Source organism: Ailuropoda melanoleuca, chromosome 5 (genome assembly GCF_002007445.2).
Source record: "Ailuropoda melanoleuca isolate Jingjing chromosome 5, ASM200744v2, whole genome shotgun sequence".
NCBI classification, from domain to species: domain Eukaryota; kingdom Metazoa; phylum Chordata; class Mammalia; order Carnivora; family Ursidae; genus Ailuropoda; species Ailuropoda melanoleuca.
Window position 1 is genome coordinate 72,705,110 of NC_048222.1, and position 27,218 is coordinate 72,732,327.

A 27,218-nucleotide genomic window follows, 5' to 3' on the forward strand; every position below is an offset into this window, starting at 1 on the left:
TCTCTGAATTGTGGTCTCAGCTATAAACCTCTTAGCTGAGGTTTTAATGGCCAAGTTTTAAGTAAATTTAATAGATAAACCAGTGGGTGTTCCAATTACATATCCTATTAAAGGGCTTTATGTGAGTAGGATTTTAAAAAATTACTATTAAAAAAAAACCCCATAGTCCATGTGCAATGTAATTTACCAGCAGGAAAGATTTCAGTCCTGGCAAAGTTGCATATAAAAAGGAAGCTAAGAAAATGAAAAATCACAGTACTCCACGAACACTCCAAAAAAGCTCGGGATTCTTTTGGCTCTTTGTCCGCAAACAGGTAAAACGCTTTGTATTTCTAGCACTTGTTCGAGACCACATGCTTTTGTCTTGTCTATAGGGCATTTTACACCCAAAGGGCTAAATCCAGGTGTGACAGTAATCTTGACCTTCACGGTCCTTGTCACCTAGGGCCACAGGGATCCAGCCTTTGGGGAATAATTACAACAGCTTGTGGACCAGTATTTGATTTCATCTTTAGCCTCTTTCCCATCAGATGAAAATTAACTTGAAGACTTCGTGAGAGTTCCTCCTTTCATTAGCTAATTCAAGGCTGCCTTGGCCGAGGAGGCATCTGGTCTGGGGTTTGGTGCTTTGAGAGGTGTTGAGTTCTCTCTCACGCTCACAGATGGTCTGGCCAGCACTTATGTGTGGAAGACACTCAGCAAAATGTAATTAGTGCCACAGTGTGTGCATTTAATGTCATACAACTTTATATTTGCCGGAGATTCCTAGCAGGGGCTACCTTTCCAAGCAGATGGCCCAATTCTCTTTATCCTAGGAACTGATACAGTTGAAAACTAATCTACCAGGGGTTTGGGGGGGGGGCAGGGAATGTTAAAGCAAAAAAGGCAAACTTGATAAGGGAAGGAATCCACGAGTTTGGGTAACCAAATAAATATTAAAAATAAAAGTAGACTCGCTTAGTATAAAAACGTACTGAGCATGGAAGTTCCAAGTACTGCCTTTACCTCCAGTGGCTAGGAAACCCGAGGCAAGCAGGTGGGGATGTGTGTTTCACGTCTGCTTGGGCACACAGGCAACTGCCACTTCCGCCTTCTGCAGGCTTAGCATAGAAACGTTAGGCTTCTCACCAAAAAGGTCTTGACTTTTTGCTCAACCCAGTCTGGGTCTATTCTCACTATCGCATTGATGTTCCTTAGAATGGAGCCGATTCCAAAACTTATAGCTGGACTTCTCCTGCTGACCTTATGTGTGGTGGGCTGCTCTGGCCAACACTGGTCCTATGGACTGCGTCCTGGGGGGAAGAGAAATGCTGAAAAGCTGATTGATTCTTTCCAAGAGGTAAGGCTTTTTCCTCATCAAAATAAGACGTGGCTTATGGGATTCAGTCTACGTTAACATTCTGTGTGTGCCCCAACCGTGCTATGCTGAGCTCCATGTACCGTTGGTATTCTGGGGGAGATGAGAAGTGTGCAAAGCAAGTCCCATCCCTGCTTTCTGTTCAGACAGGAACAATTCCAAGAGAACACAGCAACAGGTGCGAAGTAGTGTGTCGCACCCTGCACATCTAGAATTGCCAAAGGAATTCGAAACGATGGGTCTGGGATGGACCCAAGGCCTCCAGAGCAAGACGATTCCTTGGGATTTGGAAAGAAAAATCTTAGAACTTCTGCTTATTTTTTTTTCTTATTTCACCTTTTAAAATTATCTATGATACTAGGTCAGTGTACATTTTCCTAACTTACAAATAAGTATTCTTACCAAGAGTGCATGCCCTAATCATTTCTTTTTACTGAAATAGGCATTTAAGCAAAGAACTTGGAGGCTGTTAGTGGGGAAGGGCTAGCAAGCTCAAGGACACAAAGTATATACTGGAAAATATCCTGGATTCAATTGCATATGCATTGATTTCAGTACTAGTACCAGCACTAACATAGGGTACTTGGTTTTTTATCTTTAACTGAGACTTCTTGGGGTCATGTGAGGATCGCACGAGAGAGGCGTTAGCTATTAGCTGGCTAACCCCCAAAATGGCGGTGGATTAATAAAAATACAGTTGTTATTACTTCTCTAATTAATGGGAAATGGACAGAACCTCAAGGATAAGCAATTAAGGGCTGGGACACTTAATGTAGTGTTGATAAAAGGAAACTAGAGAAGCTTAAAATCATTTAACTTTCTTTTTGGAGAAATAGTAAAGATAATTAACTATGAAATGAAGATGCCCTGGAATCCGAAGTCTCCTCGCCACAGATTATATGTGAAGTAACTTTTATTTAACTATGACATATTTAGTAAAAACTAGAAAATAAAAATCACCCCTATTCATAACTATAAGATCCTAGACTTTTTGTATACCATCCCCTCATGAGGTTCAAAGTACTTCATGCCCATCATCTCAAGGGAGAAAATACTCTCTCCTTACTAGCATTACTCCCAGAACACCCCATCCCTCTGTATAAATGCCTCAGGGAGGATCTAAGTTCTTTAAGTGCCCATCCCAAAATTCCTTTGACCTCACTCTTCACACACAGTTCTTGGGGGAAGTGGAAAATACCATTCCTTTCCATTTATCTCCTTCAGCAAGAATCATGTTCTTTTTCCTCAGATAGCCAAAGAGCTTGATCAAGGAGCAGAACCACAGCACTTGGAATGTACCATCCACCAGCCCCAGACTCCCCTCAGGGACCTGAAAGGAGCTCTGGTGAGTTACAGTGGTCATGACATGGAGCTTTATAGATGGAAAGGTGCTTGGTGCCACCTCTCAGATTGTCCACTTAGGACAACCACCTCTCGGCGTCTGCAGGGCCTAGCTTCCTGGCTGCCTGAATTCCTCCTGGGTTGGGCCTCACTATTTTGTGACACCCTCTTTCAGTGGGTAGACAGTACTAACGGTACTTTTTTCCCTTAAATTAATATTTCTCTATAACCTCTATCCCCTAATCTTGGTTCTAGCCTTTGGGATGACTAATATATTTCTTACCACTGTTACGTGTCAGCTCTTCATGTATATTCATTGGCCACCGTCTCCCCCTCCCCGACACTTCTAATCTAGGCTAATCCATATCTCTCCACGGAATTCCTTAATTCTTCATTAATATTCTTGGTATGACATGGTTTTTCCCTGGAAAAATGTAGAAATCAAAAATGGTGCTCTAGTCCACCCCCCCCCCCGACTTTGGAATAAAAAAATTCCAAACTAGTAAATTTGTAATTCCATTCCAATGTAAATTTGTAAAACCACATATTTGATTTCCAGTTTTCTGACTGAATTATAACAATCTCCAAATTGCCACCCAAAATGGGAATCTGCTAACCTAATGCAGGTTTTTGATAACAAGAAAGCAAGTATACGGAGCACTGAATATAGAGGCTGAATCTTGAGCTTACCAGTCGGTGCTCTCTGAGCAGCCACGGTCCACTGGTGTGCAGCAGTTAGGGCCACTACAGTTCGTTAGCAGCTCTGCCCAGGGTCATATATAAAGAAATCATATATAAACACAAGCTATAGCTTTCATTTTGTTCATTGATCTCAACTTCCACACCCACAGTTCAAAGAAAGAAAGCAGACAGACGTCTTTATTGGCTTTCTGTGTCTAGTTCTACTTATCACATAATAAAAATAATAGCAAGCAGTGACATTTCCCAAACATGACCTTAGAAAGAAGGTATTGAGGCCAACGCTGGGTTAATAACAAACTGAGATCAGGGGCGTCTGGGTTGCTCAATTGGTTGAGTGTCCAACTTTTGGTTTCAGCTCAGGTCATGATCTCAGGGTCATGGGATTGAGCCCCACGTCAGGCTCCATGCTCAGCATGGAATCTGCTTGTCCCTGTCCCTCTGCTTCTTCCACTCCACCCTGCTTATGTGTGTGCTCTCTCTTCCTCTAAAATAAATAAAATCTTAAAAGAAAAAAATAAATCACAGAGATCAGACCTTTCTTTCACCTCCTTCACATCCTATCCTTAAAGTATTAATGTAGGTCTTATATTTATTAAACAACTTAGAAACACACGATGTTATATCTCTCTAGCACTTTCTGCAGCACAAAAATAAATGGATCTATTCTTTCTACATTGATATTTTAGAAATTAAAATATCAAAAGAGTAGTGAAATTCAGCTAGTAAAATCAACCTTGACATATTTTTGCTCATGTATTTTTTAGGAAAGTCTGATTGAAGAGGAAAATGGGCAGAAGAGGATTTAAATCTGGTGAACCAGAAGGATTGACAACACAAGTATAATTCTCACGTTGAAACTTGTGACTCATTTAACATCTGTAAATTGTGTGAATTTCAGATAGGCTTATGCTAAATTCACATATTTCATGGTGAAGTGCTGTGTTGTGAATAAAGTGGCATAAATGTTGTCTTCCTCTAAGGCAGAATTCTGGTGGGAGAGGGGCACCATAAGCCCACAAATGGGAGAACTCCGAGTATGGGGCCCGGGAAACAGGAGTGAACGTAAAGTCGACATTATTGTTGACTAAAGAAATCCCATGGCTCTCCTCCACCACCACCCTGCCCCAAGAACAAGTCACTTATTGGGGCAGGCCCCAAAATCTGATTCAGCTACAGTTTTCTGTGGGGTTGTGGCTTGATTTTTTACCATACTCCATAGAAGGGAGGCCACGGCCAAGGTTTCTTCCCACTTGGAAAGCAGTTCCCTTCCCAGACTGCCTTGGATCCCTTTGGAAGTCACCTGGAACCTGAGAGGCCTCGGGAGAGAGGAGGCTGTGCTGGGCCCCCATCCAACTCTCCCGCGGCCGCATGTGGTCTCCATGTGTTCACTACAGCCAGCAGTGCATGCAGGGGCTGGGGACCCGGGCCTGAAAATAATAGTGTTCATCGGCCACATCTTTTTGGTGCTCTCTCTCGAGAAGGGCTCTGGAGTATAGAGTCTGTTGAAGACAGAATTCAGCTATTTCTGTGCACCCTGGTCAAATAGTGTTGCCACCATTCCTTCCCCACAAAGACCAGTGTTAGGCTCTGTGCAGGGACAGATGCGTAAATATGGTCATTAACCCTCACAGCGACCTTGAAAATTAGCTACTCTTGTCTTCCCTTTAAAAGGAGACCAGGGTTTAAGGGACCCACTCAGTTCCACTGGGGTACGTGGGCAGGGCTCCCGTTTTGCACTAGGAAGAGCAGCTGACGGTATTAGACTGGAAAGCCAGTACATATTTGGTTAATTGGTTATATTTTGTTAATTGGAGCTGAAACAGGATCCTGGGGCTCATGCATCGACTTCATTTACTGGTGGCTATTTCGCTACAGGGTCCAAGACACTATGACAACAGTTTTCAATTATCCTCCTACCTTCCAATTGATTATGAAACCATTCGAAAAACTCTGATGTCAGCTAAGTTGCCTGGTGTCACAGCAACAAACTGAGCCTATGTTCACATGGCAACGATCAAGGCCTTCTCCCTGTTTCACTCAGACAGATAGAACCTTCCACCTCCTCTCCCTGCCCCTCCATCTCGAAAAAGGGCCTGTGGTGAGGACTTTGAACTGGAGTCAGAAACAGTCCATGGGAGAGAAAACCCTCCTTTTTTGATACAGATCAGCACCATGCTAGATCCCCAAATATCTCCATTTGAAGAATCTCTAAAACTCAAAGAAATTCCTTATTCCCACTTTAATAAAATTAAGTGGAGATGTAGTTCACAACCTACTTTGTGGAAGAAAAGGCAAACCCGCCTATTTTCACTAAACCAATACATGTAAGGCAGGACAAGAGGCTTCCAACGGCCAACTGCTCAGGAACTATTTGTTACTAAACACGATACCATTTACAATCTTTACATTAGTTAACACATTAAAAGAACAGGGCAACACAGTCACTTATTTATTTTTTTTAAGATTTTATTTATTTGAGGGAGAGAAAACAAGCAGGGGGAAGGGGCGGAGGGAGAGGGAGCAGCAGACGCCCTCCTGTGCAGGGGCATGGGGCTCGGTCGGTCCCAGGACCTTTCAAGATCATGACCTGAGCCAAAGGCAGATGCTTCACCGGCTAAGCCACCGAGGTGCCCCTCACAGTCCCTTATTTCTTACATTCTGTGGGAATCTCAGTTTTCCAGAGGCTGTGGGCTTCCCTGAATGGGCTACGAAGCTGCTCATCCAGCTACCTGATGCGGATGTGAGCTTCAAAAAAAGGTCTGGAGCCTTTCAAAATAAAGGGTGGGGAAACACACCAAAAGCTCCCTTTAATAAGTTCTCAAATATATATGGCTTTCAATGATCAAGCATCAAAAACAGTGGCTTGAAGATAGCCCATGTTAGCAGTGGGTTTACAAGTTGCAGTATTCTGGAGGTGACTGGGAAAAAGCCAAGCACTGCATGAAGTAACAATGCTTATAAATTTTGACAGCGAATGGTGCTCTAAAGTAGTATTTCTCACTGGGGACTGTAGATCCAAAAAGATACCCCAGGCTTACTCATTCAGTCTTGGGGGCCCAAACCATTTGCATTTTTAACATGCCAAGGATTCTTATGTACACAGTGGGGCATTATGGCCCTAAAAAGCAATAGATGGCAAATGTTTAAAAGCACTGGAACATTTTCTTAAAAGAAAAAAAAAAAAATCTTAGGCATAAGCCCAGGACTTAAAACAGTGTGGCTATTCTAACTGAAGTGGCTACCCCCCTCCCCAGTGTGACACACCACCAGCAGGGAATTTAAGAAATGAACATCAGAAAGAACGAATTCTCAACATTTGCTGCAACATGGACGGCACTGGAGGAGATAATGCTAAGTGAAATAAGTAGCAGAGAAAGACAATTATCATATGGTTTCTCTCATCTATGGAACATAAGAACTAGGATGATTGGTAGGGGAAGAAAGGGATAAAGAAAGGGGGGGTAATCAGAAGGGGAAATGAAACATGAGAGACTATGGACTATGAGAAACAAACTGAGGGCCTCGGGGGGGGGTGGGGGAATGGGATAGACTGGTGATGGGTAGTAAGGAGGGCACGTATTGCATGGTGCACTGGGTGTTATACGCAACTAATGAATCATCGAGCTTTACGTCGGAATTCGGGGATGTACTGTATGGTGACTAACATAATATGATAAAAAATCATTAAAAAATATATTAAAAAAAAAGAAACGAACATCCATTTTGAACACCGATTTTCTCAAGTTATTTCTCCTAAGGTGGTGATTTTCAGCCTTCGCGAAATGTTGGAATAACCACTGGGGAGATTTAAATGGAATATGGTGCCTGGGTCATGCTCCCCTCTCTTGGAAATTGATTTAATTGGTCTGGGGTGTAGCCTCTTCTCAGGTGACTCTAATGTTCAGCCTAGTTTGAGAATCAGTTCCTATCCTTCCCAAGTAAGTTACCAGCTACTCCTCTTCTATTTCCCTTCGCAGTGAATGAGTGAAGAAACAACCCATTGTGTTTAATGAATTGTCACAAGCCATCAGCTCCGATGGATGGAGAGGGGTGGAGGTGAGGGAAGAACCAAATGCAGCTCTTCTTGCTTCCAGGTGAAGACGACTCCATGACCCCACAGCACAAGAGTCTAAACTAACAGGACCTACAATGACAGGAGGCCAGAGGGACTGGGTGTGATGTGTCAAAAAGGAGGTGTCGATAAAGAAAAGTTCAGGAATGGTTTCCTTTCGTTAACTTGAGAGTAATAACAGACTAAACACAATAAACTTCAAAATACATTTCCATTTTTAATTTAAAAAATAAATAACAGCAAATCTGAACAAAATTTTTCTACTTTGATGCACATCTTCCTAGTGGTCCATGTTTGAAACCCAACTAGTTTACGAAATCTTGGCAACAGAGACTTTGACAAAGTCTGGTTGAACAACTTACAAAATCCGACTAACAGGCGAGTTTAGGCAGCATATGTGGGAGACCAGCGTTGGCTGGATTATAAGAATCAGCCTGAAATCATCAACTTAAAAGGAAAACTACCTTTTCCCTTTTGTAGGTTAGAAGTGGTGCTTCCACGCTCAACCCACCCAAAGAGGAACTTACCTTTTCCAACTAATTTTAAAATCCACTTAGTCAATGGCATGTGGGCCTAAAAGCTGTGGTACAGAAACTTCACTGCTTTCTGATTCTTTCTCATTCACTTAGAATCAAAGTAAGCTCGGGCCCAAAGGGTTCTAAAAATCACGTAGCCTCAGGTATGTATGTTTTACACGAGGAAACTGAGGCCCAGGGACTGACTATAAATTGACTTGACAAAGGGGACACGGTCTTTACTGTCCTGTTCTGTGTTGATGGTGGGGCTTTCCCCCTTTTTTCATTATCCCCGAGCAGTGAGAGGAAGGAAGATACAGCTATGAATGGCTTTCTAAATGCCTTTTTCAGAAGGACAACATGAACATGACGGGACTTTCTGGGGTTCTGGAAGTAGTCTAGGTCTGGATCTGAGAGGTGGTGACATGGGATATGACTATACCCCTAAGATTTGTAAACTTGACTATATGTATGTTAAGACATGCCTCAATTTTAAAGGAAGAAATCACCCCAAGATCTGGGGGCCAGTAGAGGGGAAGGACTCCCACAGCTTGGAAAAAGTTAACAAAGGTAGATTGTTATCTCAAATCCCACTTTCTCTCATTTGTCTCGGGGATCTGCAGGGTGAAGGCATTTTTCTTGGGTCTCCCTGGTAGGAGACAAGGACTGCAATTCTGGAATCCACATGTGAGGTGGAAGAGGAGAGGCCCATGGCCCAGCAGCCTTACTGAGGGTTTCACTTTCCCCTAATCCCACTCTCTTGCCAACCCCACAGCACAACACAGTCTCTGCGTACCAAGCTGTTCCCATTGGACACAATGAATTGCCACATCCCGAGGGTCTTGCACGGTGTCTGGCATTCAATGAGAGCTTAATAAATGCTGAATAAAACAATTCTTGAAAAAAAACTCAAAGGAAGACAAGTCACCAGAACAGAGAGAGAGAAAATAAGGGATTCAAAAAAAAAAAAAAATCCCATAAACTAATAGCCACAAAGGTTGTGACAGTTTGGGGGCTACTTTCAATGTCCTTCAATACTCCGGAGTTCTTATCAAGTCAAATAAAGACCAGTTCTTTCCTCTTTTATTCCCAGCCCCTTCTCTCTCCTATATGTAAGGTAATCATAATGCATTTCTTTGCAGTGTTCCTCTTTGACTTCAGGACAGACATGATTTATGATCATCAAACATGACTCTTTCTGACCCAATGGCTTCCCCCATGTTTCCTGTAAGCAGTTATCTACACCATTACCTAGAATCCTTTCTATTCAGGCAGGAAAGACTTCGTATTTCCATTAAGGTGGAAGGGGAATCAGATGGAAAAAATATGTTCTATTAAAAAGAGAAGGTATTTGGGCACTTGGGTATCAGACATCCCCAGCTCCAGATCAAAGACCACACCGCAGAACTCACTGCACTGCTCTGAAGGGACATGCTTGAGGTTTCCTATTTTTCGTGACCAGCTTACATCTTTCTATCTTAAAGGCAGCCTGAAAAATAGGGTGAGTGAGGCCTACAGATCCCCACCAGCCAGTCTTTCAGGCAACTTCTCAGAAGCTGCTCTGGGCTTCACAGAAGCCCCGTATAACCTTTCTTCCTTCTCTTCATTGAGTTCTTTCCACTAAAATCCTCTTCAGTTCTTATTAACACTTCTTCAGTCATAAATAATTATGTCAGAGACTCCAAAAGATGCCATCTTTTTAAAAGGGACTGTATGTGCACAGCTAACTTGCATCACTTTCCAAATTACCTCAGGGGGGAAAATATCAATAATGCTCTTAGGGAATTCCAGATCTTACTCAGGACGAGCAGAGGAAAGGAAAGACCATTTCGTACCTACTACTCCACACAGTCGATCTCATTTGAACCTCATCTGTGTGGCATGTCCTTTCCCCTGTTTTAGAAGGGGAAGAAATGAGGGTTCGGAGGATTGCAAAGGATTGAGGGAGTTTGTAAAATTAACAGATGACACAGCTGGGATGGTTGGAGACCGATGGTTTACTTCCAAAATCCAGCTTCTCTGTCTTGTACCCCTTTGAAGGTTCCCCTGAGTGGAGGTGGAGAATCGCCTTTTCCTCACCACTTTTAAATACGCACACTAATTGCTTGAGGAATGCTGGCCACGTCTCAGGTTTGTATTTCCCTGACTCCGTGAAGCATTAGTATGTCTCTTCTAAGAGGGGTGGTGCTGAAACAGGTGCACAAAGAAGCAGGCAAGCGAATCCTTGCAGGCAAGAATCCTCCGAATTCTCGGAGGTGAAATCTCTCTTTCCTCTCTCTACTTTGGGACCGGGTAGGCGGGGAAGGGGACTGGCTGGGGCCCAGTTATGGAAGGGACCCTCATGAGCTTCCCCCATTGACCTAGGGGATCCACACAAAGCTTTCTACTTGCCATTAATGTCAAAGTAGGATAGAAATATCTGGGACATTTCCACTGTTGTTCCAACTAGGGGTAGGCATTCATCATGGAGTCTGTCAGGGTTATCTTCTTGATCTAAGTGTTATCTGGGGACAGAGCCTCAATTAGCAAGCTGGGCTGTTAGTAAGAATCTGTAGTCAGATTTTCTGTGCTTAGCTTCAATTTCCTTGTCTACAAAACGAGGGGGTTGTTTATATGACCTTTAAGCCCTTCTAGCTCAAAACGTCTCTAACCTTGTGTGGTTTGTGTGAGTGTATGTAATATCTGATCATCTGTATCATCCCATTTCTTCTTTCGAAAGGACTACTGACTTAGTACCATAAACATGTAATCAAATTAATTCCACAATCACGAGGAATAAATAATCAACGGGAGATATTGCACTGTATTCCCCAGGGAAAAATCAGGTGGCAGAGAGGGGCTGCTGAGCCATCCAAATGGGATCTGGAAGAGAAGCTGTTGAACCTGGGCTTTGAAGTCCCTTCTGTCCAGTGATTTGAGCTCAGAGGAGGTAACAGGGCAAGAAACTGTGCAAAAGAAAGAGCTTCAAGGGAGGCTGTAGCAGGAAGGAGTGACACGGTGTGGTGAGGGCCAGTTAGTTACGAGTGTGACGACTCCCGGGAGGGGGCGGGCAGCGTTCCCACGCCACACATAGTAGCTGGTGTGGGGGAGACGGGAGCTCAGACCTCACAATCAAGTCCATGGTTTTTCGACAATGATGGCTATTCATATTTGAAAGTAGCCAATCTTCCTTACAAAGATGTTCTTTTCCTTAAAGGAGACACAAGCAGGCATCAGAAAGATAGGATTATTTCGGCTACCAAAGTACTTGATGCAAATCTCTTCCAATGTTATTCCAGGCACAGTGTGTCCATGTGAGAAAACCAAGTCTCAAGCATAGCTTTTCACAAGCAAAGCAAGAAATCCTTCCAAAGTGTAGGTTCCTGGGGTTGCTCCGCGACCACCACAGAAGAACTTAGCCAGGCTTCTGTAGGCTGCAGTGGCTCTGCGCTGGAGGCTGAATTTGATAACGGTGAGGGAAATATCTCCTTTGAGAAACACAGAGGACACACCAATTCTGGAATTCAAGTGGACTGGAGGAGATGTGGCTTTAGTCCTCCTTCGGAGAAGCCTTTCAAAGAACCACCAGTTTTGAGCCGGTAAAGCTGACCCAGATCAGGAAGGGCGGTCAGCAAGGGGCCCTGGGGAACGAGGACAGGGCCTCCTCTCAGGCATCAGCTGTTCAAGGTGTTCAGAGTTCCAGAGAGAGGGCAAGATCCTTATTGGGATCCAGGCTCAGAAGAAAGCAAGCCAGATTTCCGAGCTTTGGGAGGTGGTGGGGGTGGGGCTTTGGCCTCTCTTCGGACTGGCAGTGGAGGGGCAATCTGAGGGAGCAGACACAACGAAAGTCAAATGAGTCTTGGCTAATTTATTTTTTCTTCCACATTTCTGACACGGTGCTTTAGCTTCTAACTGATCTATCTATGCAGCCTTGGCAAGGAGAGAAGGGAAACAACACTCATTTCTCCTCCCTTGCTCTCCTTGGGTTAATCAGATACACACCAAAATGTTATATCCCCAACATTTGGGTTCTTGGCATATCCTTAGTAGGCATTTAATGAATATTTGTTGAATGAATGCAGGAAACCCATCAGAAGCCATTCCAGAATGACTGTCACTCACTCAGGAGGAGTAAACTCTTCACATGTGAACCAGAACTCACAGATTTCACTCACCTGTACCCAGGGTGAAGTACAGAGAAAAGCTCTACCTTTGATTGGATGAAAAGGTCTGCTTGCATTTTGTTACTTCCCATTAGAAACTCCTCTATCTTTTATGGTTTCAGGCATGAGTCAAGAAGTGATTAGTGTGACAAAACTATGGGAAACCCGCCTAGCAAAAAGCTTGGAAAACCAACACTGTGCTCCTGAGAGTGGGGCGCTCTGACCCCCGCACTGTTGTTCCCTACCTCCGCGGAGTTCCTCTGGCTGCTCTCATAGGGCTTGCTTTTGGGGGGAGGGGGAGGCGGGACAGTAGTAGTCATCAGCCCATCTGTCTGCAAAGATGGGGAGCCTAGAAATGATACAAAGTAGATGAAGGCAGAGAGAAGAATTCATCAAGGAATCTTAACAGAACCTTTGCTTGCCATTTTAACATCTAAACCAACCTGGCCAATCAAATTGCTAAGGCGATATTCCATAGTTTCTGTGGACAGAATGGAAAGGACCTCTCAACCCTCACGACAAATGTAGCACTGTTAACTCGCCAGCAGGTTTCACAAGAAGTTCCGAAGTAAAAATTTCATTTTTTTTGCTTAGGGTTTTTACTATTAAGCTGGAGATGAAAACATTTTCTAGAACTTAGGGTATGACTCTATTCTCCCATCTATCTCAAGTGCTTAGCGAAAATGTCTGTCACAAAGTAAGTGGTCAATAAATATTGGTTAAATATAACTGAGCTGTCTTAGTTTGATCATTTAAAAGGCACAATATCCATTTCCTCCAGGACATCTTATTTAATTATCTCTAACTCTCGGTGACTCCTGTGTCCCATGTGGCACGATGATTTATCCCTCCATTCTCTGTACCAAGGGTACCTTGGAATTCTTCTCAGGCCTAGTGTATTGCTGATTTCCCAGGCCTGCCTGTAAGCAGTATACAGAACGGGTCTATTTCTTGTCCTTCTTTGGGACTGTTTCCTATACCAAGTACAGGGTTACCTACCCAATAGTTCGTAAGTTACTTGCTTCCTTTCTGGTCCCCGTCTGGCTCTACCTCATTTATACCTTCACAAATGGAAAAGGAGTGGTAAGACCCTCTGGGTCACTCTACAGAGAAGGTTAATGAGTCCTAGCAACCCAAAGACTCCTTGTTGAACTCTAATTTTCCTATACCCACTACCATGGAATGAGCCAACTTTATAATAATCTCACATACTGTGTGTGTTAGGGCTAAATATCGCCCAGATCCATACACACACACATACTCTGTTCCCTACTGAAGCAAAGAGAAGGAATATACCTGTAATCTCTCTACATCTCTACATCTGTGTATATATATAAAACTTACTTAGGGTCCTGGTAGCTTTAGGAGTGAGTGGAGGTGGGCTCAAGGGCGTTGACTGAGGAGGTGAAGAACCGTGAAATGGCGTCAGCCGATTGTCCGACAACTGGAGACTCTTTGGTCTTTGTGCTTTTCGGGCTGGGCTCTAGCGGGGGGAGGGGCACAGCAAAACATTCTCACGGTGAGAAAGGCTGAGCTCATCAATGCTCCGAACAATCTTGCCTGCTGAGCACCAACTTGTTAGAGGGAAGATTCCAGGAGCCACACTTAAGCTTCCGACACGGTCATGTGGGGAGCACGGGGAAGACACTGACAGGGAATCACTGAAGCAGGCATTCTTTCCTGGCCAGCCAGAAGCTGATTTTGACCACAGTTAGACTGTGTTATTTGATTTGGAAAGGAGCCACCCTGATTCTCAGGGAAGGCTGGACTTGCCGCACTTAACAACTTGATGTGGCTCATAGAAAAAAAAAAAAAAACACTTTTTTTTTTTTTTTAAGTTAAAAGAAGAGAAATGACAATGTTTGGACTGACTCATGGAACATGGTGGTGAGAACCACAACTCCAAGCATCAACCCACGTGTTTACATTGTGGGTACAAGATCTTGCACCACTACTGATTTAGACACTCAAATTCTCCGTATGTGCTTTTTTTTTTAAGCACAGCTTAAGATCCCCCCACCCCCACCCCGACCCCCTCTCGTTGGTTTTTTTACCATCAGATCAGGTTCTGGCGCTTTCTCTGCAATGACCTGGGATTTGCTGAGGCTCCAGTCTTTTCTCTTGAACTTGCTGATCCGGTTCTCATTGTCCTCTTTGAGGGGCAGATCTTCAACCCTGGCGCCTGAGGAAGCCCTGCGCTCCAAAAGTGGCTCCAGGATTGACCTAGTAGCCAAGAGCAAGGACAGAATCACAAAAACACTGACCACTTGGCAGGCAAAATGTACTCCCAAAAGACCAAGGGTTAGGACTCCTCAACCTCCTCCTGACCTGTGCCGTCCCTCTCAGGTTCTAAATCTGAATTTCTCACTGCCAATTAGACATCTCAAGGTATCCATGAAACGAGACCATCAAAGTACAAAAGGAAAATATCTCTGAACATGCATCTTATCCCAGGAAGAGAAAGTCTTACTAAATTTACAGGCAAAGATAGAATTCATACAGTAAAAGATGAATAAGCAGCTTTAGACAGTGGAGAATAGCACGTGTCCCAGACACAGACAGCCTGTGTTCAGATCCTACCTCTACTTACTTGGGAGATCTTGGGCAGAAAATCTTTTCATACCTCAGTTTCCTTATCTATGAAATGGGGACAATAATAGTACCTACCTCATCAGGCTAAGACAAATGCTTAGAACAGGGTCTAGCATATATGCATGCTCCCGAAACATTTTTATTACAATGACAGATTTTCAAGCACCACAGTGAAAACTGTTTCATTCAAGAATCATGATTAGGGGGCACCTGGGTGGCTCAGTCGGTGAGGCGTCTGCCTTAAGCTCAGGTCACGATCCCAGGGTCCTGGAATCAAGTCCTGCATCAGGCTCCCTGCTCAGTGGGGAGTCTGCTTCTCCCTCTCCTTCTGCCTGCCGCTCCCCCTGCTTTTTCTCTCTCTTTCTCTCTCTCTCTCTCAAATAAATAAATTTTAAAAAAGGATCATGATTAGGTGCTAGATAGAGAGAGGAAGAGTTTGATGAGAAACAGGACAGTCTCACAAGATTTCCCCCAAAATTACTTATTAACTACAAAGGAAAAAACAGTATCTCTACAGAAAAAAAAATGGGCAAAACCTTAACCACATACACGGTCAGTTCACATCCCCAACGGGGGAAAAACGGACATAATGTTCTTCTGGATATGACATCGTGAAAGGACACAACATGACACAAGATCTATAACTTGACTCCTAAGCACAAGGACACATAAGACAAACCCAAATGAAGGGAAATTCTATAAAATAACTGGCCCGTAATCTTCAAAAATGTCAATATGATGAAAGACAAAATAAGGAAAGGCCAAACTACTTCAGATTAAAGAAGAATAAAGACATGTGGCCAAACACAGCATGTGATCCCGACTGGATCCTGTACCAGAATGTGCCCTGTATAAAGTACACAGCAGGACAACTGACAAAACTGGAATCGGGTTAGAGTTTGCAGTAGTGCATCGATGCCAAATCTCCTGAACGGACAGGCTGTAGGTGTGCAGTTAAGACAAGGCGTTTGTTCTTACAGCCTGAAGGACCCAGCCTCCTCCCACACGGTGGAGTGGGGCTGCTGGGGAGAGAGACAGAGAGGGAATGACTGTAGCAAAATGTTAAACCAAGGAGGGCTAAAGAAGATATTACACCTTTATGATGGTGTTTGCTTAGAGCTTCTGAATGGGTATTCAATAAGCCCTGGTGTGATTAAAAACTGACAGATTTTAGGGGCGCCTGGGTGGCTAAGTCACTTAGCGTCTGCCTCTGGCTCAGGTCATGATTCCAGGGTCCTGGAATCGAGTCCCATGTCTGGCTCCCTGCTTGGTGGGGAGTCTGCTTCTCCCTCTCCCCTTCCCCCCTGCTTGTACTCTCTCTCTCTCTCATGCTCTCTCTCACATTCCTTCTGTCTCTCAAATAAATAAACAAAATCTTAAAAAAGATAAAAAATAGAAGTTTCTATTTGGCAGAAAGCATCATTACTAAACTGAAACTGTCTCTGCTTGACACATTTTAGATGGCAAATATCCTTAGTATGTAAGAACCTTTTGCAAACCAAAAAGAAAAATGAGTTCAATTTTTTTAAATCATCAAAGGATATAAATAGGTCTTTCAAGAAAATGGAAATTCAAATAATTTTTAAAAGTTACTGTTGCTAATTATTAAATATTCAAATATTAAGATGAGATATTTGGAGGGGGCAAAGACTTTTTTACATTTTATTATGGAAAATTTCAACGGTGTAGAAAAGTGAAGAGAACGCAATAAACTGCCATGTGTGTATCCCTCAATAATGATAACTTACGGCCAATCTGCTTTCTTACGTACACCTAAGTCACTTTCCTCGCCCCTCGCTGGATCACTTGGAAGCAATTCTTAGATGTCATATCATCTCATCCATAAACACTTCAGTGTGCACCTCAGTGAGGCAAGGACTCAGTTCATAACATAACTACACTCCCATCACCGGTCCTACAAAAGGAATAATTCCCTCATTCCATCAAACATCCAATGCTTACATTTCCTGATTACCTCGTAAATTTTTTGGAAGTGGCTTGTTTGAATCAAGACCCAAACAGGATTCACTTGCTGTGTTTGGTTGATATGCTTCTTCAATCCTTTTAAGCATTTAATATGCATGGTCCCCATTTCTGCAAAGTGTGTTTGCCTTGCTCCACGAAAGTTCCAGGGACGTCTGACTGGGGCCGAGCCTATGGAGTCACACTGGGAAATGCCTGTAGACAGTGGTTTCCTTTTTTTTAAATTTCAAATTATTCTCTCCTTTTCTATTATTTTTTAAAAACCTGTATGTATGGGTTTTTACTTTTTTGGTATTTTTCTTTCTTTTTTTTTTAAGAGCGAGTGCACACATGTGGGGGGAGGGGCAGAGGGAGAGGGAGTGAAAGAATCTTTTTCTTTTTAAGATTTGATTTATTTATTGGAGAGACAGAGAGAGAGAGCAGAAGGAATGGCAGAGCAAGAAGCAGGCTCCCAGTGGAGCAGGGAGCCTGATGCAGAACTCGATCCCAGGAACCTGAGCGAAAGGCAAGACGCTTAACCCACTGAGCCACCCAGGTGCCCCTTTGGTATTTTTCAATTGTTAATAAATTTAAGAGGAAGCCACTCACTATTATTTATCTTAAATCTGTACTGGTTAAAGAAATATCACAGAACCAAATTCCAAAAAAGACTCTAGTTATTCTTAATTTTTTTTTAATTTTATTTTTTTAAGTAATCTCTACACCCAACATGGGGCTAGAACTCACAACCCTGAGATCAAGAGTTGCACCCTCCTCCACCTGAGCCAGCCAGGCGCCCTGAGACTAATTATTCTTAAAACCAACTAAGCCAAATCAGACAAACAAGATCACCTCAAACAGTAATTGGTCAGGGAGAAAGAAAACCACCACCTCAGATTCTATGGAATCAATTATGACTTTACCTCAGAGACTGCAAATGAAGGCTGTGGGTCACTAGGTTGACAGTCAAAGACGCGAGTTTCACTAGGGCCTAATTAGGAACCAAACTAAACCATAAAGTAACTACAGTGTGGTCCCCCAAGGTCTGTGTTATTTTTTTCTTATAATGATTACTTCAATGATTTTCCTGAAATATCAAAGATTAGTCTTTTTCTAAACAATTTTGTTCTGGGGCCCCAGCTTTGCTGGTGCTCTAAGCATGTACTTAGTTGGCCTTCTGGCTTCCCTTGACACAATGAGCTATGTTTCAAAAAGTAATTCTCCTTCTGTCCCTTGGCCTACCATTTGCCAGACAGGATGGATACATTCTACTTTCTTCCAATAAAGAACTAGCCCTTTTCAGATGGCTCCCCCAATATTCATCATCGAAGTATTAATATTGTCACATGACATTGGGAATGGGAGGCTCAGGGTCATTAGCTGATAATCAGTTAGCTGCTTTAAAGAAACATCCTAAATAATGTTAGGAAATAGTATCAATGACTTCTTACTCACTGGGGAAATTTGGGCAAGGTCAATAACCCACCTTGCTTGGGTTGTGGTATGAAGAGGGCCTCACTCACCTATTCTCATTTACTGCCCTAAGTGTCAGCAATCATGGTGTCTCTGATGTTCAACAGCTGTTTCAAAACTTTTCTTTTTTTGAATGAGACCGTTTATTTGAGAAAAGAGTCTTACTGAACAGAATTTTTATGCCTTCCACAGAGTAGGTAGTATCTCTTAATGGCATAAAAAAAACTATAGAAGAGAAAAATAAACGAATCAAGGACTACCTAATATTTATCACCCTAAGGATTAAAAATAGTGCAAACCCCCAATACTCAAGTTGCACACTGCACTGCATGTCGGTATTCATTTGACGTCAGAATCGTAATGAACTTCATCCTCTGACAGGGAATGGTATGCTTCTAGAAATGCATCCTATACTTATCTTAACCAAAAGGCCATGAAGGAATGTGAGAATATATCCTAAATAACTGGAAAGCCATCTGTACACATATGTTTGGTATAATTCTTAATAATAAAACTGTATTTTATATTGACAGAAGCTAGATGTTTTCATATGAAATTTATAATGAACTTTGATGATTACCTGTTTAGAAATAATGACACAGCTTCAATATTTGATAGTAAGAGAAAGATTAATTATGGCGCGTTCATAGGATGCAATGGTAAATAGCCATCAAAAATGATAATAAGGGCACGCGGGTGGCTCAGTCGGTTAAGCCTCCGACTCTTGATTTCAGCTCAGGGCATGATCTCAGGGACGTGAGATAGAGATAGAGATCCGCATGGGGCTCTGTGCTCAGTGGGGAGTCTGCTTGAGGATTTTTCTCTTTCCCTCTGTCCCTCCCCTGCTTACCCATACTCTCTCTCTCAAAAGGAAAAAAAATACTCACCACGTATAGTAAGTTAAGCAGGTCACAAAATGGAACATACGATGCTTTTCCAATTGCATAAAATGTATATATGCTTTTTTTGTTATATAACTAAACTTTCGGTTACTTCTGAGTGATGATGTGATAAGCATTTTTTCTTTTAAGTTTCTAGTACTTTGAAAAATTTCTATGTGTACATATATTAAGTACATACTTAGTAAAATACTGTTTTAAAATAGTATTTTTAAACAGAAAGAACACAATTACAGATTCATTTCTTTAAAATATCTTAAATTTGAACACATGGGAAGGCAGTCCATGTTTTTCGCAAGAAAGGTTCAACACCAAAAAGCCATCAATCTTCCCAAAGTTAGTCCAGAAGTTTTACATGATCCCAATGGAAGTAGCAATAGGATTCCAGACAAGTGAATCCAAAAGTGAGCAATGAGTAAAAGTAGCCAGAGAAATTCTGAAAAGGATAACTAAAAAATAAAAGACTTTCGAAACTACAGTAGTAGGGAGATCAAAGAAATGGGGGAGAAAAAGTCTGCAAATAGACTGAAGAACATATAGAAATTTGATTTGGTAATAAGGTTGACATTTCAAATCAGCAGAGAAAAGATGGTTTGCTCACTAAATGTTACAGGGAAAACTGAGCAGCTGCATGGCCAAAAAAAAAAAAGTTGACTTCATACCTCACATTTTATACTCACATAAATTTCAAAGAATCACAGATTGAGTGGTGAATAGTGAAACTCTAAAATTAATTCTTTTGCAGCCTTAGAGTGGGGAAGGCCTTTTATAAAATCCAGAAATCATGAAATCCAGCATTAATTTACTTGACTGCATAAAAAAAGTCAGCACAACTAAATAAAAAATGAGAAGCAAAGTCAAAAAGCAAAGGAGAAACTAGAGGATGTATTTCAACTACTACTACAGAGAAAACACAACAGAAACATGCACCCAAAATACTTGACCATAGTTTGCAGAACATAAAATACAAACAGCTACTAAAAAATGAAAAGCTCAGATTCACACAAGAGAAATAAAACCAAACCAAAATGAAACCTGATACCATGAAGCTATTCTCCACCTAGCAGATTGCTGAAAATTAAAATGGCTGATAATACACAATTTGGGGTGTGGGGGTGATGAGGCACTCTTGCATGTTGCTGGTAGGACTGTAAATTAGTATAATGTCTATGGAAGTCAGTTTAGCAATAATTTGGACACTTGCAACTGTAAATGTTCGACAAAGAAATTTCACTTCTGGAATTTCTCTCATGTGGATGTACTTGTATGTTTACAGAACAAATTGTTTTTAGGCTTATGCACCGCCACACTGCTGTGACAGGCAAGGACTGAAAACAGCTAAACATCCACCAATAGCCACTGGTGGAATGTGTCAGGGGGCAGACGTATCCCAAGATGTCTGCATCTCAAAGAAAAGAGGAGGCTCTTTACATTCTGAAATGGAATGATATTCAAGACACAGTAAGTAAAAAAGCATGGTAAAGAAAGTGTTACGTTTCATTCATAGAAACAGAAAGTGTGAGGAAGAACATCTATTTAGGTATTGCTTGCGCGTGTACAAAGAGCTGTAGGAAAGGCACCAAGAACCTGAAGGCTAACATCACTTCCTCAGCAGAGGGGTACTGGTAAGGTAGGAGTCAAGGACTGAGGGGTGATTTTTCATGGGAGATCCCCTTTGTACCTTGGAGTTTCATATCATGTAATTATATTACCTATTTACAAAATAAATATAAATTTTAAAACTGCTTTTGAAAAACAAGTCAGATGAAAAAATCAGACTACCAATTAATATGAAAAAATAAATCAGAATGTGATAGGGTGGGTGACAAGATGTGACAGGATGATGGGTGATTATGATCCGATTCATCATAACTATTATCATTATGTAAATGACGATCTTCCTCATGAGGAAGACACTGAGAATGATCCGGAGGTTAACAACCATATGCTCTGAATTACTTCCCTTATAAAGGTGATGCATCTACATTGACCAAGGCTCCCTTTCGTGACAAAAGGCAAAAGTTAGTAAGGAGATAACCCGCCCCCTCCTCCCCCCAGCAATTAAAAATTGAACCCTTACCCATCAGATCCCGGTCTGGAAGGAGCATTATCAGATGAGTTAGAAGAGGTGGAAATCACTGAGGAAGTCACTGAGGTGATGGACAGTCTCCGCAGCGTGGATGACATGATGTAGGGAAGTACAATAGAGCCCGTGCGGCTTTGCTTCCTCTCAGTCAAGGTCGGTGGCTGAGGAACACACGGCATCTCATGGTGAGCCGGCCTGGAACTCACCATACGGACTGGCACAGCCCCCATCCGTTTGGGGCCATTTGTATTGGCTGGCACCCACTGATACTCACTTGTTAAATACGGCAACTACTTCTATTCTTAATTATAAACACAACGAGGTTAAACCTACCTTGTTAAGACTAGAAAAAAATTCCCCATAATTTGCTGCCAGCCAAACATGATAGGAAAAAACAAGCTGTTCATTACCCCCCAACAGAAAAGCAAAACCCTCAGTCTGCTTCTCCAGTGTAGATTCTTTCAGCCACTAAAATAATAGAATACTGGCCTCATAGAAAGTTTTGGATTCAAACTGTAGACCTGATGATTAAGAAGTAAATGGTGAATCTTTTTTTTTTTAAAGATTTTTTATTGATTTATTTGACACAGAGAGACAGCCAGCGAGAGAGGGAACACAAGCAGGGGGAGTGGGAGAGGAAGAAGTAGGCTCCTAGCGGAGGAGCCCGATGTGGAATTCGATCCCAGAACGCTGGGATCACGCCCTGAGCCGAAGGCAGACGCTTAACGACTGTGTCACCCAGGCGCCCCAAGAAGTAAATGGTGAGTCTTAAGAAGTAAAGGAACATCGATCTACTTTGATTAGAAATGTCTCTAGTAGGACTGATTGCCCCAGTAGGCCACCGTATCAAATTTACATGCAACCATTGGCCTGGATCTAATAAAAACCACTCATTAGCTGAAAGTCACAGTCCTTCCCATCTGGGAACTTGTGTAAAAGACAAATGTTCCTAGGAAAAAGCTCTTCATTGGCAGGAGGAGGTTAGACATGACTGAAGACTTGACTAAAAGCAATGATCACAAAGATACTCTGGAGAAAAAAGCAGTAAAGACGGAGATGCAGGAATGGGAGGCAGGAGGACACAAAAGGAAATTCAGAGCTTTGATCCAAGGAAAGAAAATTTGAAAATCAGGGGTTCAAGGGTGAGATAGTTAGAAAGCAAAGTGAACTCATATTAAAAAGAGCTGAAATGGGGCGCCTGGGTGGCTTAGTCGGTTCAGCATCTGACTCTTCGTTTCGGCTCAGGTCATGATCTCAGCGTCATGAGATCAAGCCCGGTATCAGGCTCTGCACTCAGCGGGGAGTCTGCTTCTCTTGTTCTCTCCCTCTCCCTCTGCCCCTCCCCATGCTTGCACACACATGTGTGCATGCTTGCTCTCTCTCAAATAAATAAATCTTAAAAAAAAACAGGAAAAATGAAGCTGGATCCAAACATTCAATCAACTGTTGGAGAAAAAAGGTTATTTTTTATTTATTTTTTATTAACGTGGGCATATTTTATGCCCAATATGGGGCTCGAACTCATAACCCCCAAATCAAGAGTTGCATGCTCTACCAACTAAGCCAGCCAGGCGCCCCAGAGAGAAAAGGTTATTGAGCGCATGCACCAACCCACCCAACTTCTCAGAAAGAAGAGAACTGTCACTGGGAGAAATGTGTTAGAACTGTTGGAAGAAATGAAATCAGCCATATGCATTGTGAAGTGCACTTCACCATTCTTTCTCCCCTTCAAAGGTATCCAGAGTGGAAACTTTTCATCAAAATGAAAAATAAAGACTAGGAAAAACACCAAGAATCGGACTAGGCCAGAGAGGAATAACCAGCATCTGGGAGCAGAAACGCTCCAGACCAGCGGCCTCAGCCCTACCCGGGAGCACATAAGAAAGGCAAACCCTTGGGCCACAGTAGACTTCCTGTTAGAAACTCTGGAGCTGTGGCCCAGCAATCTGTGTTTTCACAAGCCTTCCAGGCAGTTGGGGCAGTCACTCAAGTCTGAGAACCCCTATGCAGCACATCAGTGTTAGAAGGTCACCAAAAGCATGCCATGTCCTCTCCTCTCTAACCCCAGAAGTTCCATGCCGTACCTCTGCTATTTTGACTCATCTGGCAGCTGAAAAACTCATCAATATCAAAAACGGTAAAAGAGACCGAAAAAGTTAACAAGCTACTTAGACGAAGCCTACCAGCGTTATAACCCCATAGAGCTTTTCCACTTTGTCCTTCAGTTCCCGGAAACAAGAAGACAACCGGTCATGTAGCGGCTTTAGCTGCTCTGTCAGCTTCTCGCCGTGGATGCGGATCCCCTCTGTCAGCAGAGGCATCTGGAGAAAAGCACATGACAGGAAGGAAGTATGGTTTAGGAAGAGGGATGCTTCAGATTTCAACGTTGGGGAAGGATGGGGTGGAGATGGACAGGTAAACTGGCAGACACAGCACATACCACATGGGAATGCTACTTCTCCGTGTGGGGCTGGGGTACTGGACGCCCTTGGGTCAAGGGCGCAGAGAAATACACAAGGAGACAAGCAGGCCCTAAACTGGGAAAGGGCTGACAGCCAAGACCTGAGCCCCAGGGCTTGTCTGTGGTTAAGCCACTGCTAGTTTTAAACCTAGACTGAATTGGATGGCAGCATTTTCTCCCACTGTTCATTGAAGTCCCGAGAGAGAGAGAGAGAGAGAGAGAGAGACCCTGAGGCCAACATGTTCCAGCTGGAAACACAGCCCAGCAAACCAATCTGGGGACTTGAATCTGTTCTCTAGGAAGGGCCCTCTCGGCACCGTAGAGTCTAATGGAATGCTACTCCTAGGGTCACTTTGCCAAAGAGAAAGGCTGTGATTCCAAAGGTTAAAAAAACGAAACAAAACAGAACACCCTAAAAGTGGGCTTGTGGACTGAAGCCCTAGAGAATATGTTGGCGTGGTGCAGCGGAAGGCTGTCTGGCCACACGCCTCCCATGATGCATACCTGTAATGCTATCAGTCGCTTCAGCAGCTCAATCTTCTCCTGGTCTTCGGGATGCTCCTGCAAATACTTTTCTGTAAAAAAAGCCTGAAAGGGGAGCACATGCGAGTATTAATTAGAACACGTTCCTATCCGTGTATTTGACCCTCAAAGGAGGAGAGGGGTGCCTGGAAGGGTGAAAAATGTCTTCTGTTCTATCTGATAAACCTGGAACGACTAAGTAAATACTCATTCTTTTCCTGGGGCAGCCCTGATGCCATAGTGGACAATGCTAAAGGGATGTGCTATTTTGTGGTCTTTCTGGAATTGTGTAATGCCGAATCGAAGTACCTTCTCAACAACCACAAGACAGACACAAGTGCACAAACCAAATAATCATCAGCAGAGCAGAATGGCATTCACTGAAATCACTTTCCCAAAGGACTAAGGCCAATGACCATATCTAAAGGCTATTCATTAGATTAAGCGTGCAGATATTATAAAGGAAAAAGCAAAAAATCAGTAGGCTGGATATGGACATAGTTTTCCTGCTCCATCATCTGATATAGGCTGTATCACATTCTTTTCTTGTATTAAGTAAAGATTAATATACACACTTTATTACTCATCATCCAAAAGGCTTTTTTGAAGACAAGATGAGATATAGATGTGAAAATGTTTTATAAATATATTTTTTAAAGCTTTATTTACTTGAGAGAGCGCGAGTGAGCATGAGTGGGGGGAGGGGCAGAGTGAGAGGGAGAAACAGGCTCCCTGCTCAGTGGGAGCCTGACGATGTGGGCTTGATCCTAGAACCCTGGGATCATGAGCCTGAGCTGAAGACATAGGCTTCACCAACTAAGCTCCTAGGTGCCTGATTCAATATATTTGAAGTCCTTATAAAAAGGGGGAGTTTAGACACAGGGAGAACACACTGTGAAGAGGCACAAAGAGAACACGGTCATCTGGTCATCTATAAACCAAGGAATATTTGCTGACCCCTCAGAAACCAGGAGAGAGGTGGGACCAGATTCTTCCTCATAGCCCTCAGAGGGAATCAAGCCTCCCGACACCTGGATTTCAGACGACTGGGCTCCAGAACTGTGAGGCAATATATTTCTATTGTTTTACGCCACGCTGTGTGCGCCTTTGTTCTGGCAGCCCCGGCAAAGGAACACAACAAGGGATACAAATATATGCAGGCTGGCAGGCCAAGGATCACAAACAGGAAGCAGGACAGCACATCCGGAGAGAGCTCCGTGTAGCCAGATTCATGTTTAGAGAGAAATGAGTGAAAAAGTCGTATTGCTTAAACCTTCATCCACCTTCACCTTTCAAATACAAGCAGTTTAAACCTTCAAAAGTTAAAAAAATTTTTTTGATATAAGGTAAAATGCACTGAAATTCCCAAAACATCAGTTGAGTCAAGAAATACTGGAGCAGAGTGCTCTGAAATTCAACTATTTTAGGAGAGTCTTGCCTGTCAACAGAAAGGGGCTGATGAATTACAGCAAACAGCTCTTGCATTCCTATCACGCAGGCAATGATCAATGGGCTGCTTTAAGACAGGTCACCTGTATAGGTAGGTGATGATGGATTCCCCCAACGAACTGCAATGGGGGTGATCAATGAGTTTACCTTTTTCTTACATTTAGGAATGTACAAACTCATACATATTAATTAAAAGTACAAACTAGTCTTTTAAGATAAAGGTCTTGAAATTTATTAGTTTACACACCCTACTTTCCCTTTTTTAAAAAAATTTCAATGAGAAGACAATGACATTGGAAAAAACCTTCATATGAAATTACATACTATTCATTACAGATACTGACATGTCTGAATTTGAGTTCAGGGGCATTTTGTAAAAAAAAAATAATAACTCTTGGAAAAACACATGAAGATTAGTACTAGATAGCGTAGCTTATATGAAAAAAAACACACCCAAACCACTACAGCATAAAAAAGTATTATATTCTGGATCCTAGTTCTACATTAAATTTTGTGATGATACTGGGGATTATTATTGACACCTGGCATGGGCACACTAGAAGTGACCTCTGGTGTGGACTCCTTCCCAGCTGCTAAGGGTCATAAGCCTGAGGAAGGTGCAAAGGTTGACAGGAAAGATGGTTACGACAGCAGTCACAGAGCACTGGCAGCCCTGCTCAGTCAGGGAGGATGTTCAGATCACATTTGGCTCCAAGTGGACAGGAGGGAGGAAGAAAACCAACCCTCAGCAAGCCTCAACTGTATGGCAAGAGTTCTGCGATGTTCGTTACACACATGATGCCTTCCTCAGCTACCAGCCGCTCCCGGGCTCCTCACTTTTTTCAGGTACGAAGCTTGGCACTCAGAGAGGTGAAGTATCCCACCCAAGGGCACACAGTGGCCCATGGGAAGCCGGGATTGGGCCACAGGCGTGGCTGATTCTAACGCCCCTGGTCTTGTTATATAAGTGGAAAGAAGAGAATTGGCCCACTGAACGTCTGCCCACCCTTCCTGTCCACCTCCTTCACTTCCCACTCACTCTCCAGGCTACCAGAGGGGTTTGGTAGCCAAATGTTTATTTAGATTCAGGAAGAGGACTCCAAAATTACTTAGCCACTGAAAACAGCTGAACAATTAAAAATCCTGCCTCGATTAATTACACTTAACCGAATGCTACCTACTGAATACAGCACCTCCATTTTATTTATTTATTTATTTATTTATTTATTTATTTTTAAAGATTTTATTTATTTGAGAGAGAGTGGGATAGCACAGAGGGAGAGTGAGAGGGAGAAACAGACTCCCCACTGAGCAGGGAGCCTCATGTGGGACTCAATCCCAGGATCCCAGGACCTTGACCTGAGCCGAAGACAGACACTTAACCGACTGAGCCACCTGGGCACTCCCATTACTTCCATTTTAAATGGTGCTACATTCAAACCCTATGCAATGGATTCACATCTGGTGAGCGCTCTTTTCTTGTTTTTTCAGAATACAAGATATGACACTTAGTTGAACTAATTTAACTGGGCAGCCAGGGCCAGCGTTTGTCCAAACAACCTACGGCACACCAAGCTGGGGTGGGCATTCCTAGAAGCTCATTTTAACTACAGCGTAGCTCTGTCTCTCCCACAGATGCTTCTTC

At 42.8% G+C, this 27,218-nt stretch overlaps 2 protein-coding genes across 6 annotated transcripts in view; one reads left to right on the forward strand and one right to left on the reverse strand.

Annotated features, from left to right (window-relative positions):
- Positions 1-269: 269 nt before the first annotated feature.
- GNRH1 (gonadotropin releasing hormone 1) lies at positions 270-4,352 on the forward strand. 2 transcript variants are annotated; one of them, XM_019794350.2, is made up of 4 exons: positions 270-314; positions 1,198-1,339; positions 2,607-2,702; positions 4,165-4,352. In XM_019794350.2, exons 2-4 carry the CDS (start codon positions 1,199-1,201, stop codon positions 4,204-4,206), a joined length of 279 nt encoding a protein of 92 aa, XP_019649909.1. In that variant the 5' UTR covers positions 270-314; position 1,198; the 3' UTR covers positions 4,207-4,352. The 2 variants fall into 2 exon arrangements, with proteins under 2 accessions (XP_019649909.1, XP_002914474.2); XM_002914428.4 differs by lacking the exon at positions 270-314 and having other exon boundaries at positions 1,124-1,339.
- Positions 4,353-7,669: 3,317 nt separating this feature from the next.
- The window catches only part of DOCK5 (dedicator of cytokinesis 5), a 213,681-nt gene continuing 194,132 nt past the window's right edge, over positions 7,670-27,218 (reverse strand). For all 4 annotated transcript variants that reach the window (XM_034661245.1, XM_034661244.1, XM_034661246.1 and 1 more), the window contains 7 exons: positions 24,107-24,190; positions 23,325-23,462; positions 21,136-21,302; positions 14,184-14,352; positions 13,474-13,612; positions 12,375-12,478; positions 7,670-11,790 (listed from right to left, as the gene is read on the reverse strand). In XM_034661245.1, coding sequence (XP_034517136.1) covers positions 11,686-11,790; positions 12,375-12,478; positions 13,474-13,612; positions 14,184-14,352; positions 21,136-21,302; positions 23,325-23,462; positions 24,107-24,190 — 906 coding nt within the window. In that variant the 3' untranslated portion in view covers positions 7,670-11,685. The remainder of the gene's footprint in view (positions 11,791-12,374; positions 12,479-13,473; positions 13,613-14,183; positions 14,353-21,135; positions 21,303-23,324; positions 23,463-24,106; positions 24,191-27,218) is intronic.

What these genes read in the sequence shown, in the direction of transcription:
- GNRH1 (XM_002914428.4), top strand. Translation starts at nt 1,187, where the DNA reads ATGTTCCTTAGAATGGAGCCGATTCCAAAACTTATAGCTGGACTTCTC. An exon ending in TGATTGATTCTTTCCAAGAG is followed by an intron (nt 1,340 to 2,606) that starts GTAAGGCTTTTT and finishes CTTTTTCCTCAG; the next exon opens with ATAGCCAAAGAGCTTGATCA. An exon ending in GGGACCTGAAAGGAGCTCTG is followed by an intron (nt 2,703 to 4,164) that starts GTGAGTTACAGT and finishes TGTATTTTTTAG; the next exon opens with GAAAGTCTGATTGAAGAGGA.